The following is a 23347-nucleotide window of genomic DNA, read 5'->3' as shown; positions in this document are numbered from 1 at the left end:
AACACCTCCTTATCAACTAAACCATGACACTGAGTGCCACATCCAGTCTTTTTTTCAACACATCCAGGGATGTGTTGACTCTACCACCTCCCTGGGCAGACGATCACAGTGTCAAATAACTATTTCAGTGAAGAATTTTTTTCTGATATTTGACCTTCCCCTGGTGCACCTAGCTTAAGGTTAAATATCCCCATTTTTAGTATTCTGTATTCAAATAATCAAGATTTTTGCATATCCTTTCTACCTTTCATTTTTTTTCTACTGACCTAATTTTCTGTTGTGTCCTGAAGAACGCCCTTGTTACTCCATTTGGTGGAATTGGTTTTCCTGTGAAACTCAACCCCCTCTAGCTCTTTCAGGTTCAAGGCTTTTGAGCTGTCTCTTTCCTAGGTGGAAGAACTCTCTGACCCCTTACTCAGAAGACTGGATTTCTTCTGTAACAGGCTGAAATATTCACTCTTTCCCAACTTCTCCAGTATCTGTTGCAGGTGCTTATATTTGGCCCCCTCTCCTGGACATCACTCAAGACATTAACAGGACATCACCATACTGCTGATAATCAGCCTTCTGCTGCTGGCCATTATCCTCTGGCAGCTGCATCTGTGGAACTGACTGCTGCCTTCTGCTGACTATCAGTGCATGCCAGATCCCCCACACATTTGCTCAGCTTCACAAAAGCCAGTGCCATTCTCCACCAGGACAACATTTTGAGGCTGGCTGCACTCCAGCTGCACCTGTCGCTCCTGCACAAGGCAGCTGCATGTACACACCTCTCCTAGGCAGTGTGCATCTGCTGCTGCAGGTTTCTTCACAGTTCTGCCTTGTCTCTTCCCCTGATGAAACAATTACTTGCCATTTTATCATTTTACAAGCAGATGAGCCAAGTCAGTGACTGGGGCACCGCTACCTTTTGATACAATTTCCTCCAGAAGTCTGATCTTTCAGGGTCTACACTTAGCATTTTTTATCACTTTGTTTGAAGGGCTGTAGGTTTCTATAGCTTACAACAGAATCACGTTTTTGCAGCTTCTTCTAAAACTTTTCAAACACCATGATTTGTACATCTGAACAGTTCCTTCTCTTCAACTCAGTGACAATTTTCCTTCCCAAATTTGGTTTCTCCTATGAAGTCATTCTCACATCCAACAGCTCAACTTTCTGCTGCATTTTAATAACCTCTGCCTGTAAATCTGCATGAGGATTTTGACTATGCTCTCCAGCTCTTTGACTACTTGGAAAACCATCTGGATTTCTCCTCAGGAAAAAAAAATAAATTCTCCTCTTCCAGCACATCAGTTTGTTCTTGTTTTAGCCAAACTTGAATGGATTCTCTCCACACTTTGGTATACTTAGCACTTCCTGCTTGCCTTCAAGAGTTGTTTTTTGATGCTGCTTCACCAAATTTTGCACAAAAGATTTCGCTTAGATTTACAAATAGATTTCACAGAGTCACAGAGTGATTGGGGTGGAACTTCTGAGCTCCCTGCTCAAGCAGGGACATGGATTTGCTTGCCCAGGACTGTGTTCAGATGGCTCTTTTGATTATTTCCAAGGATGGAGACTCCAAAGCCTCTCTGGGCTATGTAAGCCACCTGCCCTCACAGTAAAAAACATTTTCTGATGTTCATGGGGATCCTCCTGCTGTCTAGTTTGTGCCTTTTACCTCTCTCACTGGGAACCACCAAAAAGAGCCTGGCTCCATCTTCTTTGCATCCTCCCTGCAGGTATTTACATAGACTAATAAGATTCTTCTGAACCTTCTCTTTAGCCTGAATGGTCCCAGCTCTCTGTCTTTACTCACAGTTGAGGTGCTCCAGTCCCTCAATCATCTTTGTGGCCCTTCACTGACCTTTCTTAGTGGGGAACTCCCACCCCAGAACGTGATCCTCCAGGTGTGGCCTCACCAGTGCAGAGGGTAAGGACCACCTCCCTAAAACAGCTGGCAATACTTCTGATGTCACCAAGGATACCATTTGCCCTCTTTGCAGTAAGGGTAACACTGCTTGCTCATGTTCAACATTCTGATTAGGGTAAACAAAGCTGTGTTTTCTTCATTTGTAAAGTCATCTACATACATTTATTTTCCTTAAAATTAAAATAAACAAGAAAAAAAAATTAAAAAAGAAATCAATGCATAAGGATACTATTTTGCAGTATATAAATTTGTCAAGTAATTCTAGAACTGGAATATAACAATTCTGATGAAAAGCATAAACCAGCATTTCTTTTTGAAAATGCACAAGAACTCCCCCAATTCAAATTAATTTTCATTACTTCCCATAATGTATTATAGAAGTGGATTACTTCTCTTTAACGAAGTTCCTAATGCAAAGAGGATACTGAGCACTTCTCTCAGAAGTTCATGCATGTTTGCAAAGGATTGTTGTTAAAGCAGAGATGCTGGTTGCCTAAGGATAAGTGCCTATAAAATATCTTTTGTCTGTCCTACTACATTCTAGCCACACTTGACAAGCAGTTATTTGGTACTCTACATTCAATCATATTGTGAAATGTTTATAGTTTGTAATGGGTATCTCATCTGTTCAGACTATCTGTAATTTTATTAATTCCTCAGGGAACCATTTAAACCAAGGCAGTGTCCTTAATGATTATTATGGCTCAGAAATGCTATCATAAAACCTAATTTCTCCACTATTCAGATGCTCAGTGTGTATGTATGCTATACAAGGCCTTCAGAATTAAATATTAAATTATTTATTGAACATTTTATTCAGAAAGTGCTCATATTCCAAGCTTAGGTATTCACTGTCTAATAGGTGAGTAATCTCATCTATTCAGTACATCAATAGGTCCTCATCATTAAACATTTGTTAAAGAAAACGCATTTATTTCCCTTGAACACACAAATTATGTGGAACAACTGCTTCTATACAGAACAACAAAGTATCTTCACCCTAATTCAAAAAACAAGAAATGCCCCTCAGGCGGATCATTATCTTAAAATATGCATGTTGTTATCTTGCAGCAATTTTTTGAGTAAAAGCTTGGGGTAATTTCTGATATAGGTGAGCTTAATTCCACTTCAAACTTTTTTTGAGTAGAATTATCTCACAACAGAACTTTAGCTACATGTTACAGTATGATAAAATTTTAAACTGCATGGATGACCCACTTACAAAAATAATTAATTTTGTTTAAAAGCTGACAGTAGTTTTCATATCATATATTCCTTTTTTCCCCCAGCTTTCAGGGTAATTATCTAGATGCTTATTACTACAATCCAGAAAAACTGTAATTTAAAATCTTCCAAAGCTTATGACCTAACCTTTGCAGAAACAAACTGCTGCATGACCTACAAGAGCAATTTCCAAGAAGCAGATCAATGCAGCATTACAATCCCTCATTACTCAGCAACAACTGTATTGGATAGCTTGCTTCAAAGCCACAACTGCATAAGAATAAACACTGAACAGAGAGGCTGGGATTCTGAGGCAATTGAGAAAACTGGACAGAGAGACAGAAAAGGCCTTTCACAAAAATATTTATGAAAGTAGGAGCTGGGTGTGGCTGGAAAAAAACAGTACCACAAAGGAAAAGGAGAAGACTCACTAAAAATGGTCACAGTTCTTAGAGTGAACAAACTATACAGAAGGTGTGCTGGTACACAAGTTTAGGCCATATCTTGGCATTTGCAAACTGACACAGGGCATAGAAATGGGAAACAGCAAGACTGCTATTTGCATTTAAGGGAAAAGGATCAATCATTTCCAACTTACTGCTCCATTTATTTTCTTTAACAATTCTCCTAAGAGAAGGCTATGAAAGACACCCCAGAATGCCATGGAGCACGTTTAAACTTCAGCAAAGGTTGAAAAGATTGGTAAAAGACTATCAAAAAGGTATAAAATGTATTTTGGCTCTTTTAATATTTGCTTTAAGAAATAAAAGCGCTCAAGCACCCGGACTAAGTGCAGAGCAGGCAGTTCAAGAAGGTGCAATAAGAAGCCCACATGAAAGCCCAACACGTCTGTCCTTTCTGAAAACAAGCAGTCAGAAGTGCCTGGCAATACCAGTCACAGTACAAATCCACCAGAGCCAGCACAGTCAGGCACAGGACCTATTATCCTACAAGTCACTTCCCACTAGTTCTGTCTCTCTCTGCAGCATTATTTTTCTGTAGCCGTAACAGTGTAAGGACATAGGAAGGGCATGGTTTGTAGACAGATATAGCATTGAATCAGGTAGAAGGGATGTAAAGACTACGCAATCTTTCAGAAATACAAGTCCTCCTTCAGAACCCTGTATGCCCAAAAGCTTGTCTGTCTTTTCCAATTACACTAGCTTGTTTTAACAAAGAGACAGTATTTCTGCCAACAAACATCCTGTCTTCTTTGTGCAGTGACAGAAAAACAGAAAAGAGATCTGCAGTACCACTGCAGTTTACAACAGTGTCTGTCTTGTACCACCGAGGCTTCTAAAGCCAAAAAGCATCATCATCAGCATTCTACCTCAAGATTTTTTAATTATTCACCAGTAGCAACTGTTCCAGCTGTGTCTGAAGGCAACATTTGATACAAGGGATCCATACTGTAAAGAGTCACATGTTGATTCAATTTTTCGGTCCAAGAATCATAATAAAAATCACATTTAACATTCAAATGCCAGTTATATTAAAACAAAGTTTAAACAAACAAACAAACAAAAAGTTTTCCTGTATTTTTTTTCCTGTATTCTTACCAGTGACACTACAAACCAAGAAACGCTACTGAAAAGGCTTATCTGTTTGGGTTTTTAAAATTTACTTCCTAAACAAGAAACAGACTTCTGGAAAAAAATCTGCCCTGCAAGATACATATAACCTCAATAAAATAGGACAGGATAAAGAAAATATTTCTTTCTTTTCAAAACAGGAAAAACCATTTTTAAGCTCCTTCTACTCTAAACCAAAACAAAACCAAGAACTGTGCAGACTTCCATAACTAATGTACTATGAAAACCAACATGTACTGAATATTTTTAAAGGATAGTGTTCCTTTGAAAAGCTGTAACTAATTCATTTGACATCTCCAGCTGAGATACATTTACATCCCTATCTACTAATACCTGTGCTAAATTAAACAGGGTAGGTTTTTTGCAGCTGTAGATATGTGCTTGGAACACTCAAATAATAACAAATGTAAATAAATAATTTCCTTTATATTTACAGTAAAAAATGTTATATATGCTCAGTAATGTATTCGGCTTGTTACTTAATTCACTACATCTAATTTGCATATACTTGTAATACTTTTTAATGCTTCAGTCTAGCAATTAGCATACTGAATCTTATTAAATATATCAAAGATGTCTTTTTAGTTAGCTCAGTCAAAAGAAAATGTACACCTGCAAAACATTTTTTAAGCACTAGTCGTTTAAGAAACAGTAAGTGCCATAAATATTGGTACCATCTTCATGCACTAGACACAACAGAAAGCATTAAAAGAAACACTTAAAATGGCACCATCCAACCAATTAGATTTGCAGACACCTTACAAACATTTCACGGGAAGGAAAATCCCTATGAGGCTAACTGAAGCCTCCTAAATTAAGTTTGGGGTTTTTTTCTAATTATCTCTCACAGAACCCCCTGAAAATCTCTACACAGAAAACTCAAGATGGATCAGATGTTCAAAGTTGGTATCTCTGTTGCACTATAAAAAATATACTCAGCCTGGCATGCTTCAGAGCCTACTGGTCACTCATTTTGTACCACAAAATGCAGTATTTTCACCCCCTACCACAGAATGGGAATATGCTTATTTTAAGTCTGTAATTCTCCTTAGTAACTACAAAAAGAAAAAAAAATTTAAAAAAAAAAAAAGTTGCTGCAAACTCTAACAACCGAATGAAGCAACTGTAGAAACACAAGTGTGGCTCACAGTACAATGCTTTTAATTCTCAATTATTGTTCAACATGATGAGTCATTCAAATACAGCACTAATATACATGTCAGTAATTCAGTCCTGGGGATTCCTCATTCTTGTTTGTTTTCATAGGCTACAGGCATGTTATTAAAGTCAAGAAAATACACCAGAAAGATTTCAGTGAATTTCTTCAGCAGTCATAAAAAGATTGCAGAAATAGATCACAAGCATTCACCTTCTTGACTCACTTAAAAATAGTCTCACATTCTTACCAGAAGCACAGTGCTGCCACATTACCTCTTCTAGATTTTCACTTCAAAACTGAAATACACTGTAGTGCTCTGCTCACAGCATACTGTAAATTACACCCCAAATGGAAAGCATTTAGCTTCTATATTGTCACTCTTCCATTCTGCTCATTTCAACATTTTATACTTAATAATCAAATGCATACTAATGTTGAAGTAGCATTGTATGACTGAAAAGCAATAAACTTCACCTGGCACCCTAGCTTTATCCCAGAAAAAATATAGAGAAAATTAACCTTTTATAAATAAACTACAAAATAGGTGTAAATCACCATTTCTGGGGAATAGACAACTCAGTATGCTTCTAGAACTGGTCAACAAATCAAACAGGCTCTTATGAGTTTTGTCAATCACAATCTAAGGACCCATTCTGTGCAACAAATGCAGCTTTAATCAGACACACATACCAGGATGTGCTTGCAAAATCAACATTTTCCATTATGAATGGCAGTACACAGTAGAGACAACATTGTTGTTGGCTTGCTTTTTAACAGGAAAATAGGAAAACAAAACATTTACTTCTTATGCAAATATTAACAATAAGCACTGCTGTTCAATATTTTCTTTCGAGGATCTTTCAGTAGACAGATCAAGAAGAAAAGGTGTTTTCTAAAGAAAAAAAATCTTGCTGTCCATTCAACTATGTATCTTTAACAGTCCTATCCAAATTAGTGGGATTCTCCTATAAAAGGATTAAATTCAGTAAGCCTGGTGAAGGGCATTGTGTAACACATCATCTTGTAAAAATGAACTTTTACTTACAATGATGGTCAAAAAGCCATGACAGTAGAAAAATCTGATAGCAGCCACAGACTCCTCACAGAAACCTAGTTCCACTAAAGCCACTTCTCTTTTCCCTCAGTTGTATCCCACCATGTCAATTTTGTTTTACAAAGACAAAGTGGCAGTCTCTGCTCTGGTCATTGACACAATTCCTGCTATCAGGAGAATTACTTACAGGAACACAACCTTTTATTAATGACAAGCTTGACAACAACAACAAAAAGATTCAAACAAAAAGAAAATTTTCATTTAATTTGAGTCTCTCTCTCATGCCAATCACTGTTAACTGAAAGGATGTGTAAACATCACAGCTAAATCCACACAGCAATGATGCAGTGACCCAGAAAGAGACTCCAATGGCCAACTGAGTAAATAAAGCAAAATTGGCCAAACCCAAAGGACAGCATGCACATGAGCATCTTCTCCACTTAAATAGGCACATACTGAAACCTAGCCTTGTATTTCCAAGTTTTGCAGTAAGTCTTCATGTTCCTGTAAACAGCACTTCCTTATTATTATTATTCCTTATTGTTCCCAAAATATATTACACAAAAGAAGAAAAACAAGTGCCCAGGTTCACAGAAAAGTTAGATAACAAAATATTGAGAAATGAAAAGGGGTTATTGTGCCACACACTTAAAATACAACACACAAATAAAATGCAATTTGTAATTGAAAATTAAACTGACAACTAGTTGTCACTCAAACCAAAATGCTGGATTCAAACATCATTCTTCCCTTTAGGAAAATGTGGCTGTAATTTTTTTGAATGAACCTGATACAAATAATACATGAATCTGTCTTTCATCTATACATATAAAAGCCTGTATGATTTACCATACACCCACACACCTCAATACACACAAAGCATGTGGAAGCAATTATTTCAGACTAAGTATTTATTGGCTGCTCCCTTTTTCCTTAAAAGAGGCTTGTTATCGATGTTACACCAGAAACAAAACTACCTCCTTCTGAAACTTTGGTGCAGCTTGTGTTGAAAGGGCATCACATATTCCCAGAGTCCACCCAATAAATAGGATAAGAGACAAGAAAAAACACATTGTATCTTTGGTTTTCATTTCATTACTTAAAATGTAATTCCACCCACCAAGCTAAAAGATTTTGATTTTTTTGTCTTTGATTTGGACAGATTCTTCTCAAACAGCACATCCAAACATATACTAACTAAAAAGCAGAAACAAACTAGGTCCTCCCTGCTGTCTATGGCACTTGGTATGCTACTGCGCATCACCTGCACTTTCCATGAAGCATTATACAGAGAAAGAGATGGGAGCCAGGAAGATGATAAAGCACAGCTGAAAGATCAGTTTATACCAACAGATTTATGCCTTTCAGAAAACACAAATGGAGAAGTTTTTGTATCACTGTACTCAGGACAATGCCTTGCACACTGAAGTTACGGCATTTCACTGCAAGGCACCTCAGCATTTCTTTGAGAAGCCACACTTGGCCTTTTTTCTAACAAAATGAGAAGTTTTGCCAGATACAAAAACAATCTCCTGTCACAGGCCGTTCCAGTTTGCAGCTTCTGAAAATCTGACAGACTTCAACCAAGCTTTTTTCCCATTCCCCTGCCTTTCCATTAGTCTTCCAGGACAGACTTCAGTAATGTGTGAAAGCAGTTGCAGTCGACTATCTCAACTTTTAACTTCCATTAACATGCCTTTACTGCATTTGCCTGGGAAGTGGCAGGTGCTAGGGAACGAAGGAGAAAGTAGGCCAAACCAGACACATTTCTAGGGAACCTCCCACCATCAGTCTTATATTCTTGAATTTACCAGAAAAATTCCAATTGACCAAAATCACGTTTGGATTAGTCCTGAGCCTCCTTCATACCACTCTGTCAAATTTCAAGCAGAAATACTTAAAAAAATATATATAGCTATCATTTTTTTTAAAGTGTAACACACGTTTTGCTTACCTCACTGTTGTGGCCCCTCAAATTGAAGTTGATTCTCTGAGGGGTGTTCCGGTCCCTCCTGCAATGGCTGGAAGTAAAAGTGACGCCTACAACTCCTCTGCCATTGCCTGTTGCCAACCAGCCTTCCTCATAGTACCGCCTCCTGCACACCGGTTTCTCCTTCTCACTTTTGGGGACTCTGCCTTTCCAGGAGAGGCAGAGGATGTTGGAATCGCTGCAAAGAACAGGCCCATGTTCCACTGCTGCATACATGCTTTTTAAATATTTTATTTTTTGACATAAGAAAGTAATATGTCTAGTGCACAAAATTTAAATCAATTTTTTTTTTTTTATTGATAAGACTGACCTGGGATAGATCATTGAAAGGGAGGAGGATGGGGTCAGTGTTTATAAATATCCACCAAATGCATAGTGAAAAATTCCTCTATAAAAGATGATGGCAGTTGGCTAAGAAAAAGTAACACTTAAAAAAAAAATTCAGGTTCATTTTTGTTTTGAGTCTGTAGAGTGGGGGTGCACTTATCCTTTGGAGAAACAGCTACTTCATAAGAGGCGCTCAAGAAATGGTTAAGTCATCTTTTTGCTCAACTTGATATAATCTTTATACAGCCTGAGATTCCAGTTTAGCGTAATGCAATTCCAGAGACAAAGAGTTGCAAATGTGTAGGTTTCAAGTAACTTAAGGCTTTTAAAATTTCCTCCAGTCAGATTTTCTTCAAAAGTTCAGTTGCAGAAATTTAAACACACGCACATACATATATTTGTATATATATGACCTTCCTCTTTTCCAAGCTGCCCTCTGGCATATCTTTTCCATCTGATGTATTTCTGCTGCTAAAGCTGAAAGAGATTGCATAAAGGGAAAAAAAGGCACACAAACCGTGTGAAACAACAGACCCGAACTTGTGCAGGCACTGGTGTGCCAGGCCAGTTGGGAAATCCCTCTTGGTACTGAACCGCTCGTTGGACTCAAAAGTTTTTGCAATCCAAAGCCAATCCAATTTTCATTGCAGCACTTTTTTTCCACCAGAGACCCAACACAGCCTGAACTGTTTATCACGCTATCTTGCCTGCTTTCCCACTTTTTGCTGCCACACACGAATGAAAAAGAACCCTCTCTTCATTTATAGCAGAATCCAAAATGCTCTAAAGCTTTTAGCTTTCAAAGTAGATAAGTTTGCCTCAGGTGAACCGTGAAGTTCTCTCTCCTGTGAAACAGGCTAAAATGTCAAGCTGTTTTTCTTTTACTTTTCTGTTTTTTTCTGCTACAAGGAATCACAGACTTTTCATTCTACCATAAAAAACAAATGCCAGAATTAAAGCACATCAAGTAAGCACTCTTTCAAAATCTTCTAAAATTCAAGGAAGGAAGAATTATAATCATCTAAAAAAGAAAGAGAAGCAGCATTAAAAATCTGACTTCCTGGGTTCTCTATTTCTCTAGGTATTTTCCTTGTTTGTTTGATCGGATCTTTCCTTCTTGATGCTTGTCTACAGCACAGATTCATAGTTCCAGACACAACATTTGCAGCTGTACAAGAAGGAAACATATGAAGTATTCCAATCGTTTTATTTGAATAACATTTATGAGCTCAATTAGCTAGTATTTATACCACACCAAGTGAAAAGAGGAAAAAAGAGAGGGAGAAAGAATATGCAAGTCTGATGACCTGGTTAACTCAAGGACGGTGAGGTTTGCTCAGTTCAGTGCCCAGACTTGTCCCATAGTTCCTCAACTTATTTACTTCCAGTCATCATTACTCAGCAGGTCACAATTTATTAGTCCATTCACAATCTACTGAGCCCAAAGCAAAACGTGCCGAAAACCATTATTCTTCTGCTAGAATTAAATCAGTTTCCTCTGCCCTCTTGATTTTTCTGTTTCCCTCACAGCTATTGATTTAGATTGTGGAGGTATTTAGTAGGCTTCTTCTGCAGAGGGTGTTTTGTTCCTTCTCTTCTTGCAAACTTTTTTCAGCCGTGAAGACCACGTGCAAAGCTGAACATTACTGGCAGGTGTCTTTCCATGGATTACGGATTCCTGTGCTGCAAAGGTGCTCCATCTGGTTCTCAGATTAATTTTCATCAACTGCAAAGCTCTCAGGAATGTGCCAGATAAAGTCTACGTGATGACAGAAACATGTGCGTTTTCATGTACATGCAGTGCACACACCAGTCTGGTACTCAGAGCTGCATCTGCCTTCCCAGTTTAGGTGTGGTAATCTTGTAAGACGCCCGTTACTCAAAACTTGAAATGCCTGGATTCTTCCAACTCTGCAAGGCAAAGCACACACACACATAAAAAGAAAAAAGTGAATAAAAAAGTCACAAAACAAGTTAAAAATACTGGTACTACTGTTACAGTAATCGAAGTATTATGATTAAGGATTTTATATTGGACTCCTATAAAGTATATTATATATAGATAAAAACATTATTCGGACACACACATTCGATATATTTGTATTTGACATACACACGAAAGACAAACGACAAAATTTTCTTTTACACTTCCAGAAGTTTTCACAATGGACACATATAGCTAATGAAATGTATCTGGGACGGATACTTTGTAGGGGAGAGGAGGGGGAAGAGCTTTGTCCTGGTCACAGTCTCTGGAGCAAAGTCTTAAAAGATTTCACAGCTTTGAAATGAAGATGGGTAAGGGAGATGTTAGTGATAGAGCAAGTACAGGTTTAGACCCTGAGATACACCAACAGAAGCACAGAATGGCTGACCTGGAAGGGACCTCTGGACATCATCTGGTCCAACCACTACACTCAAGCAGGGTCACCTGTAGTCAGTTGCCCAGGACTGTATCCAGGCAGCTTCTGAATGTCCCCAAGGATGAAACCCTATGAACTCTCTGGGCAACCTGTGCCAGTGCTTAGTCATCCTCAGTCAAGTGTTTCCTGATGTTTAGAGGGAACAATCCATGTTTCAGTTTGTGCTCATTGCCTCTGGTTCTGTCACTGGATACCACCTTTAAGCCTGTCTCTTTCATTTAACTCCCTCCCATCAACTGTACCCAACAAAAAGATCTCCTTAAGCTTTTTCTTCTCCAGGCTGAAGTCTCAGGTCTCAGACTTTGCTCATAGAAAAGATGCTCCAAACCATGAAAATACAGTACTGAATGTATCCGTCTCAAAGAGACTGTGAAGATTCCTCCAGGTCTTAAACTACTGATTTAAAGAGACCTAAGGTACTTCCAAATTAAAGCTTAAAAGTCTGAATCAATAAAGATGAATTTAAAAACTATTCAAATCCTGCTTAAATCTCCATTTGAAAAAGGGGAGAAAAATTCCCCAAAGTCAGTTTTATACAAAAGAGTGCAAATAAAGCACAAGAGACCAAGCAAAAGGCCATTCAGGATATTCCAGAAGTTGTATCCGAAGTGCACACACATGCACAGTTAATGCATCTACATAGTTACTGCTAAAGAGATCTCATTTAAATTCAGAGCTGCATTCATAACAGTCATCAGAGCTGTAAAAATGGTCTTGTCTTTATTACATAAAGCACCATAGTAATCTCGTTTCCTGTAATTAACCACTTATTTCATTCTACTATAGAAGCATTAATTAATTTTGTTTTAAAAAAAGAGAATAGATAAGAAAACAAATTTATAGACACAAAGGCAAAGTTGTGAAGTAGTTTACAGCACTACACAGTTGGCTGACCTATCAGAAACACTGTCCGTGAGATTTGTTGAGTCACTGCCAGACCTCTACAGCACTACAACTCACTGAAGTTTTAAAAATAATGGCTGCTATTAATTTCTTTTTCATCATGGCAAGGTGATGATATGAGAAATGTCACCTTCCCAAATTTCTGGTGCTTATCAATTACAGTCCCAAGAAAGTTCATATATAGGAAAACACTGAAAAACTTTCAGAGTACAATGGTTTGTAGACAAACTTCTGCATTTATCCCCTAAGTAAATTTGATATTTTGAGGGATCAGTGCCATTTTTTCTCTACCCACTGGAATCTTCCTAACAGACATCTGCATTCAAGAGTTGACATTTTATATTAGCAGCATGAGTATTATGATGCAAACTTTTACTAATCTTACAGAGAAATAAAAAAAATGTTTACAGAGAAAACAAAATCCCTCAAACACCAGCTAGAGCAGAGCGAGGTAAGCATTAAACAGAATTGTTTGAACTATACAAGAATCATGAGTTTACAAGTGAATTTTAAAATACAGGTAACTATAGATACAGCGGCTTTGCATAAAATCTGTATGCAATTTCTGTCCTTATTCACTGCCTGTAAGATTAACAAGTTTGAGAAAAGGATTCATCTGCATCTTGGTCAACAACCTTCTCTTACCTTATTCCCATTTACCATCACTTTCAAAACTAGACAGACCAAAGGCTTCTACTCTTAAAAATATCCTAACTGCATTAGAAATGCTGGACAGAGAGAGATAAAAATCTAAAATAACTACAGAAGTAATAAAATCAGCCATTATTCAAATGCATTATTCAAATACTTTCTAAATACAATACAACCTATGAGAATATTTTACCTTTAAATCACTGGGGATCGACACTACCTTTATGTTATACTCAGAGACAAGAAAAAAAAAAAGACTTTTGAGACTGTAGTATCAAACACTCAAAATACAGGCTGAATTAAGATTACATGTATTAAGTCTTTACATTCCCTTCTTCATTTCCATCCATTCCATATTTCATAAGAAATAACCTAACTAAAAGATTCTAGTGCTAGTCCTACCTCTAGAAAATCAGTAATTTAGACACTCCCCTTCTGCCACCATTACAGCAGTCTCACAGTTCTGTTTATTTTCATATGCTGAAACCAAGCCTTTTGTCTTGTTTTTCCCCACCATGGAACACCAGGGTAATGGCTTCCACCTCTGTTGTGGTGTGTGCAATAGCAGAGGATAAAAAGCATGATAGAAGACCAGCACAATCCTACCACTAGTCCAAAGTCATTTTGGGCTCACCATACAAAGAGAACTTGGCCTTCCAGATAGAACTCATTCAAACTAAATGTTAAACTGAAGATTTTTTTATAATCCAACTTTATGCATCTTCCATTCCACAGCACTGCAAGGACTAATCATAGAAGTACAGCACAATCTGCCTTTGCCGGTAAATTATCTCTAATACTACTACTAGGACAATAAATATCCACAAATTGCCTACATTCACACTCACAATGTAGTTGAAAATACCTTTTCTCCGGATTTTCCCTTTAACAAAGGGAGATGCTACTTGAACTCATCCTTTAACACTGTTGAGTCTAACCCACTGACATAAAACATTTAAGTACAGACACCTAATGAAACAAAAACATATTACAGCTGTGACACAGGAAAGCAGGATCCACAACTATTTTACTTAATTTTGTTTTGAAAGCATAGCTCTTCTCAAATTCAAAACCCAGCAGCAAGTTATGTTTCTGTATGACAGAAAATTAGGTACTAATTTAAAAAAATTAGCTTATAAACCGTAGTTCTCCTATTGTAGTGTCAATATTTAACTCACCGTTTTTATCTTCTGTTTCTATTAACTTATATAAAGTGTGTTAAGCCACAGCTGGACAACCAGAAAAATATTTGTTTGTTCTCATGCATCTTTCATTGAGGTGTCTCTTTAGCTGACAGAAAGAAGCCATGCACAGCTGAATGTACCAACACTGCATCAAGCTCTTCAGTATTTCATGTTTATTCAAACCCCTACTCTTCAAGGCTCCAGAGCAGAGAATCTGATGGTGAGGATAAAAGGGGTCTGGGAAGGGAAAGCAAGCAAAGAAGGAAAATTGAAGTGAGTACACACTACTTTTGAATTATGATCTCCAAGAAACTAAAACAAATAAGGACTCACAGCCTGCTTTTGGAAGATTCTGGCTGCCCAAACATCTTAAGGAAAGAAACAGAAGATAAAGAGTCTCTGAAAAGACCTCAGGATTTTTCAACCTAAGCAGATTTCTTACCTGCCAAATCTGCATAAGGTCAAAGGAAACTGTAGACTTCCCTCCCTTTACAGTCTAAGAGGGAAAAGATGTACACCACTGTCCACAAAGACAGCAAGGTATTTTAAACCACAAGTGGTTTGGCACAAGCTGATGGCAGATGATCCCACCAGCTATCAAACAGGGAGCGACCTCCAAGGTTATTGCTGAACACTCCAGTACAAAATTGGCACATCCTGTAATAGAGTTACTGTATTACAGGCTAAATACTATTGAGATAGAAGCTGGTAAGATGATATAATTTGTTGTTTGTTTAGACCAACCTATAAATTAACAAAAATTATTAAACAATCCTATCAAAAAAGGAAAAGAAAATTATTTTAAAAAACTAACTACATTCCTAAAAAGCCTGAAGAAAATATTAGCTGCCTTGGAGATAAAGGATTTTTTTTCCATGAAAAATGGGCCAATTCCATAGGGAAAAAAAATGTAATTTTGACCTGAATAGGTACTGGTTTTCCTCTATTTTCATTCACATCTTCTACCTACCTTTCCTTTATTCACTTCCCATTGTGGCGTAAGTCACCCAGGTTAACACCTTCCTTGCATATTACAGAACAATACAAAATTAATTTGGAGGACGTGATTCAAAATAAATACCAGTAAGATAACCAGTGGTTATGAAAATGCTCAATACCCCAAGAAAAATGAAGGAAGAGTAGAGATTAAAAGAAAGTTAGAGGACGCTTGATTTTTGTTGTGGTTGTTCTTAAATGGCTTTCTTTTCACGGTATTTGTCCTTGTGCAAGTCTAGAAGCTCTTCCCCTACTTCAAGACAGTCATATTAATCAGAGATGCAGAACGATGTGCAGCTCCAGCATAGCTGCCCCAAACCAGACCTGCAGCAAAGGTCTAATGTCAGGCACTGTAATGTGACACTGATAACTGCCAGGCCATCAATACAGGCACTGTAATGTTAGTTATATGTACCTATGTATCATTAAGCAGATAAAACTGACCAAAAAATTATTTCTTGGCATATTGAGGGAAGTGAAACTTGTATTAGAGGCTGTTCAGCAGGCATTCATTGTGAATACTGACAAAATTTATTTCAATGCAATACTCTGACAAACTGCCATCTCCTCCCCAAATTACTCTTATAAGGGAAAATAAAAAGCAGTAGTAGCTGAATGAGCCTCCTGAGCTCTTGTAATAGTAGAGAAGGCAATATATCTATGTTGTATACATTTTTTAAAGTACAAGATCTTTTCATTATAGCTCTTATATGAAAAATAAGAGAAATATCTGTATTATTTTTAGAACAATTATACGTATTACACTTTCAATTCTTGATGCTACTCCAGCAGATTAAATGCAAGATAAATTTAAAAATAGTTAGAAACAATACCCAAGGGACAAATTTTAAAGTCTTCAAGAAAATATTTTTCCAAGAAAAACACCTAATGTTTTTAAAGATACTCCCTAATTTCCTCCCTAATTTGCCCTAAACTAGGACATAAAGATACTAATTGTGAGTTGCCAAATTTATACACGTTCTCCAAAAGGTGGAGGCCTGCAGACATGGAATATAGCAGGTTGTTAAAAATCCTGTGTGTGCAGGAAGTGAGGTAAACAGTCATGCTGTTCACAGGGAAAAGAAGTTAGAAAAGATAAAAATACTGCAGAACCAATTCAGTCTCAAATCTAAGAGTATTTGACATGTCTGAAACTACCAAAACAGGCAAGAGAGAATATCCACATTTTGTTGTTTGGTTTTGAAACATTTTCTTTAACAACTATATACTTTTGCTGAATAAATAATATATCCATTTGTGAAAGAATTAATGCAAGTCCCTTTAATCAGTTACTGGTCAAACACACTCATGGGAAATTTCTGAGTCCAACAATGCTGGAGCTGTTATGCTTTTATAGTAGGGAAGCAAACCAGAAAAATAATTGAAGGTTAGACTTCACAACACAAAGTATTCAGCTGTAAGTCACTGCTCCCACCACTCTAATTGCTTCTTTCTCAACCCCTAGCACGACACACTATACCACTCTGTTAAGCCAGAATGACCATTCCAGATGCTACAGCCTGAATACCTGAGAAAAGAACCAACAAAAGATTTAAGAACTCAAGATTCATAACTTGAACAATATATATCTGGTTTACTAGAGTCAGCCACACTCTCAACTTTGCTTGTGACAAACCATACACCCCAGCCACTCCTAACACAAAGCACCAGCCCTCTTTCAATTGTGCAGTTCAAGAAGCTGATCTTGCTGAAAACTTACTCTCCAAAAACAGCAACTGATTTTAAAAAACTTCCCTTCCTGAACTCACCACGCACAAAGGGGTTGGGAATTGTGGCAATAAATTACAATCAGTTTGGGCTGTGCCCAAAAGTTTTTGCTCTTTTAAGTAGAATCAATCCCTGACACAATACCAGTGCTGCCCCACATTCAGCTGCACCGGCAAACTGGAAAAGATACAAAATAAGTGAGAAACAGAAGGAAGGAGTACCTGCAACTAGTATTGCCACCTGAAGGCTACTGATAACAAAGTTAGGGCACAGAATATTTCTGAATTCAGGGGTCTGTCCTTAGAAGAAAGAAAAGCAAAGATTTTCCTCTTCAGGATGAATTTAAGATGGTTTGAATGCCCTGGAGCCAAAGCTACCCATCAGCCATGAAAATATGCCTCATTTCCAAATAAACAGAAGTAAGCTGAAATACTCCAGACAGGTGTTGAAAAACCTGTTTCAGAAAATAAAAACACACAAATAACACATACTAGCCTTTTAAAGAGTTGGGAGATTCACACCACCAAAAAACACATCCAAACACTTTAAAGATTCAAAGAAATGTGAAGTGTGACCAAGAAATTCCTTACACTTATAAGTGTCAATCTGCTTGCTCAAGAAAAGGCTGCAATCCTCACAGCACAGAGAGCCCTTAGTCAATGTATACTTCACCAGGCACTTCTTCAAAAAGTAGCAACAACTGCGTCTCACTAATAACATTCAAAGACCTTGATGGGAGGGAGCCCCAGCTGTCACCATCCCTTTTCCATTGAACTGACTGCACTGACCTTGCCTGTAATTACAGAGCAATTTCTTTCCCTTAGGAACATTCTGCAGCCTGCAAACATCCCTCGAGTCTGCAGCAGTTCCAGCTAGTTCCTAATTATCTCCAATATCTGCCCACAGGCTCTTTAATACTTTCTTATGAACATACACTGAACTTTCAATATTCTCCTCAAAAATCCCAATACACCTTTGTATGTGACACATGCACTACCACACTGGAAACATACAATAACATTCAAAAAAAAAAAAAAGGAAGGGGAGATGAAGGGAGATGTCAGAGCAACATGAGTTATTTTAAGTAGAACTTCTGATTATTTCATTCAATGCCCTCTGTAGGGCATAGTGGTTGCTTCTAACTCTAATCTCTACAAATTTATGAAAATGCTCTTCCACTGAACAAGCATTCCTGTTTCATCAAGGAAGTCAACAAATGTTATAAATTAGTGTGGATATTTTGAGGAAAAGTAATGTTCTCATTACTTGGTAGCTAGTGCTATAATTAATTCTTTTCTGTTGTTTTTATCCCCATAAACGAAGTAACTGTGAAACTAGTTGGACCCAATTATTTCTCTTCCTCAATAGAACTCTCAATGCCTCTTTAAATGCACCTAACCTAACCTGTACCCAGAAGGTTTTTTTTTTTGTAAAGCTTAGAATCGACAAATTGATGAGAATCAAAAGGGAAGACTCATAATCACAGATCTGTATCTTTTATAAACACACAGCATTAATGCATTCACATACAATTAAAGCTAAAGTTATGCATGACTAAACAAGAGAAAGAATGCTGGTGTGAGAGTTTTTTCCTTTGGATTTTCTTCTTTCCTACTGACAAGTTTTACCTTACTGCCTTTCCCAAGGAACACAAGGATCTTCGCAGGAAGACAGTAACATTTTCAAAACAGTCAGAGGAAAGACTGATTTGGTTGAAGAATATCGGCTTCATACATTTTGAACTTCAATTTGGAAACTCAGAAAGTAGATATTACTTTCCCAAAGTAATATGATTGCATTTGGTAGATGATGCGCTACTTAGCAGACAGCTTCTGCTAAATCTGACAAATATAGGTCAGAGTCCTGCAATCACACTTTGCTCAAGCACACTTTTCCTTCTCTAGACAAAAGTAATATTAAGACAAAAGCAATCCAAGGTCATTTCATAACATAATCTTGATGTAAAATTTTATAGCTATCCTACATAGTTACTTTTTCCTTCTATGCCTAAGACTGCTATATATTTAGACAAGCCTGTTTCGGTACTTTTTTTTTTTTTGCCAATTAAGTACTTCACTAAGTACTCCAGAGCTGTATGAAAGCCCAGTATTTACTATGTTAAGAGTTTTGTGAAGAGGTGAAAAAGCAGAACAATCGGAGAAAATAAGCAACATATAATCCACTCTGGTCATTCACTCTGTAAAACTCAACATCTGTACTAAAAGTTCAACATCTGTATTAAAAAAGTCTGCTTGCAAGCTGTAAGGAAAATTCTGCTGCTTTTTCTGGTAAGCAGCTTGGCAAGGTAACATCGTAATCTTGTGGTGTCAGTCATCCCCTTGAGCTTACAAAGTCGATTAAAACAAATTACATGAAAACATCTTTTTCAGGATTTCACTTCAGTAGCTTAAGAGGATCAGGATATTCCAGTTCCTTCTTAGATTCAAGAAACATAAGACAGTATAGCACTTCAGGGTCTAATGCTGCACTGACACCTTAATACATTCTCCATTAACTGTGTATTATTCACAGACCACATAATAACAGGTTACTATGAAGAAACTATGAGCTTTATTGTTACTTCTGTTAGCCAGACTACAATGAATTCAATAGTTCAGCATCTGCTTGAAACTGACATTACATTCGATCTGTTGCAGATGGATGCACGTGACAAATGTTAGAGAGAAAGGTTAAAATACAGTATTTCATAAATACTTTTTCATACAATGCTTCTGAAATTAGGTAACCTAATGATATTGTAAGAAAATTCTATCCAAATAACTAAAATTATATATTACTTCTCAATTACTACTACTGAATGACAGCATGAAACAAAGATGATGAACATACAGAAATTACAATATCAGAATACAAATATTCTTAGCTATTAAAAGAATTGAGTAACTAAATTAAATACGGGAAAATCTAGTTACTCAGTGACTCTAAAACCTCAAATAATACCTGACAGATGCTGATTTCATTGGATTGTCAACCTAACAACTCACTAGTTGGCTGCTTGATTAAAATAGTATAAGATATATTAAAAAATAAAAGCAAACAAAGAAATCTGTTATACTTAATATATAATCCACATATAATAAATATATAATAAGATTATATGTTTGCCTGAAATCAGTCCATTTCTTTTCTAAAAAGACATAGAACAAGATTTACTTTACATGTAAATATACTGCCTTTTTTATACCTGTACACCGTCACAGCAGAGCTGTTTTACTGCTCCTGCTATTTCTCCTTACATCTGCATTGTAATGTATTTCTCTTGTAAAAGGGGCTGTGTAATGCTTGTGCCACTGGTCAAAACAAAATGCAGAAAGGTTGCTAGGATTATCCGTGAGAAAAAAAAAAATAATGAGCCACTCATTACATTCCTAGGATGAGGAATTCAGTGTATTATTAAAACCACAAAGCCATAAGATAGTGCAAGGAGATGGCATACACCATTCCAAGAATGTTAAATAACCCTAACAAAGACATGAGTGGATAAATGTTCCACTGTAAGCTTGCAAAAAGCAAACCCCTAAAGGCAATTATCATATGGAAACAAATAATTTTACAAATTAATGCACCTGAGAGATAAGTAATATGTCTGTTTTATTTTTATCCCCCACAGTGTCAATACCACAGTAATCCTACCAGACTCTATCACTAAGAATTGGAATAAACAACATTTTACTGATGGATAACCCATAAAATAAATATTTCATTATTTCCTGTCAAATCCCTACTGTACACAAAATCCTTAAGCAACTTAGCCACGAAAAATCCCACACAAATGTGACATTTAAGGGGCATGCAAAGAAACCCAAAATTTCTTCCCCCTGTACTCAGGAGTGACTAAAGCATAGCACTAGATTTAAGAAATCTCTAACACTTCTTTCTTGTTCCCATCCATGTAGACTGAAATATTCTACCCTCAGTATTCTAAGACAGCTATAAATTATCTGCAAAGCCTATCTAGTCTCCTTCATTATCTTGCATATAATTTTTTATTTCTATTGGATAAGTAGGTAGGAGGCAGTATTAACAAACTTGTTAATACTCTCCCTTTTAAGAGCAAAATATCAATAAAATATCATTTCCAATCCCTACAATCAGATGCTAATTGTAGTTAAATACTTTCTGAAGTCTTGTAACCAATGTCAGCAAAAAAGACTGGAAAGTTATGTTGATTAAAGCTTCAGAAGATAGAGTTCACATCCAAAAGAACAGTTAAATTGATTTTTCAGTTGACTGAAACCAGTAACATAGATTTTTATAAATCTAACTCACAAGTTTATTTTGCACTTGCATGTTTACCAATTTTCATTTCAGATGAAGAAATCCATCTCACAGAAAGCAATATGAACCATAAAATGAAGCAAGACACTGCTAGATTCTCAACAGACACACTAGAGCAATGCAGAGCTGCAGGGATCTGATTACAGCCTATCTTCTGCCAGGCAGTCAGTCTCCCACTGGGATGGGGAGCACATATGCTGGGATGTTCTACAGTAAAACAGTGTTTCTTATGTAGAGCCGTACAGATGTTGCAGGATTATTCTCTCTCAATGCTTCAACATTTTATCAAAAATTTTAAGCAGAGCATAGCGAAGCATTTACTGTTTAATAACATTACCTCATGCAATGTGTTCTGTGATTCTTGGATCTGTTGCTTTCCTTGCAAGAGCCAAAAGCCAAACTACAAAACAACTGCCCTGGGTTGATAGGGAATGCTCTTTATTGCTGCTTCTCAGAACAGTACCCAGATCAGCAACAGCTCCAGCAGACTAAAAGCAAACCCAAGCCTATCTCCTGGAAGGCCACCTGCAGATGCAGAGAAAATCAGGATATACACACAGGTCATCTGCTCTGTTCAACATGCATTGTTTCTCTTGCTCTGAAGCAGAGCTACAAATAACTGACACCTCACCAATTTCCAAATGAAGCTTCTATAATTACATTGCTATGCCCTATGGAAACACTACTGGGTTTCTCATAGCAACCTTCAATGACTCAGAGAGCCCTGCTCTTACCACAAAATTACTAAGAGAGCTCCATCCATCTTCAACAGAAGAGCCGCTACGTGACTGGCAGAGTCACCACAACCACTGGCAATCCAACGGCTTTATGATATCTTGTCTCTTGAGAAATAAAGTTTTGTGACCAAGGTAGTAGTACATTCCGTATACAGTAAGGCAGGATTGCTTCTATAAAATCTCTCACACCCTATGATACCTTGAATGCACACACTACAGAGTCTTTTTAGCAACTCTGTCAAATAAGTACAATTCCTTCCGAAAGGCCTCCACAACGGCAAACTGTTCAAAGACTATGCCATAGAAAGACTTCTTAATCTCTGCCACCTCAGTGACCCACTCCAATTTCCCTTCCTAGATCCACTTGACCCTCATCCCTGTTTTCACTGGCAGGTGCCCATCCGACATTGCCTTGGACAGACTCAGTTTCTTAATACATCACAAAATAAATACTTAAAAAAAATGAGAAATATTCTGTGACTTTGGGGATTTGGATTAAATCACTGATGGATCAGGTGAGTGTTGGAATCACAGCCAAGGAGCAGGCGCAAGACTGAGGTACAGGAAGACTTCAGAAACAGAAAGAAGTTAGCTCAGCTGCACCATGGAACTTCCCCCATGGGACAGAGCTGGAACAACCTTCTTAATATTGAAAGAAGGCAGAATTTAACACTACTGGCTTCCAGTCTGTGGTATGACCCCATCACCCCTGAGTGTAGCTCATCTGATGTTTTCCAGCCTATTTCTATCTTGCTTCAAAATATTTCTGTCCATTTCTAGTCTGCATTCAAAGAAAGAATGGCTAAATGGCCCTTCCTTCTGGAACAATGTTCTCCAAACTGCCATCTATGCCCCACTGACACACAATATATGTGTACATAAAACCACAAGTACACAAGGTACTCTGACATGTTAGAATACCCAGCCTAGAACAAGGCTGACAAGAGTCCAAAATCTAAGGTCTGTCTAATCTCCAATACTGCTGGGGATAACAAAAAAATCCCCCCCAAAAAGCAGTATTTTAAAGGATTGCATTTTAGGATTATCTTCCAAACTCACAATGGTATCAAGATATTTTCAAAGGAAACTACAATTCCATTTACAGAAATCAAAGATTTAGAAGATTTAGAGAATGTTACTAATAAAACTACACACTAGATGTTTC

At 37.2% G+C, this 23347-nt stretch overlaps 1 protein-coding gene across 4 annotated transcripts in view; it reads right to left on the bottom strand.

Annotated features, from left to right (window-relative positions):
• Positions 1-23347, bottom strand: part of TULP4 (TUB like protein 4) — a 150127-nt gene that overhangs the window by 112215 nt on the left and 14565 nt on the right. For 2 of the 4 annotated variants that reach the window (XM_058834686.1, XM_058834687.1), the window contains exon 2: positions 8899-11172. In XM_058834686.1, the coding sequence (XP_058690669.1) occupies positions 8899-9150 (252 nt within the window). In that variant the 5' untranslated portion in view covers positions 9151-11172. Of the gene's footprint in view, positions 1-8898; positions 11173-14416; positions 14609-23347 lie in introns of those variants that run through there. The other 2 variants (XM_058834689.1, XM_058834685.1) reach the window with 2 other exon arrangements.

Source organism: Poecile atricapillus, chromosome 3 (assembly GCF_030490865.1).
Source record: "Poecile atricapillus isolate bPoeAtr1 chromosome 3, bPoeAtr1.hap1, whole genome shotgun sequence".
NCBI lineage: Eukaryota > Metazoa > Chordata > Aves > Passeriformes > Paridae > Poecile > Poecile atricapillus.
Note: the sequence above shows the minus strand (reverse complement) of the source record. Positions and strands in the feature narration are given on the sequence as shown.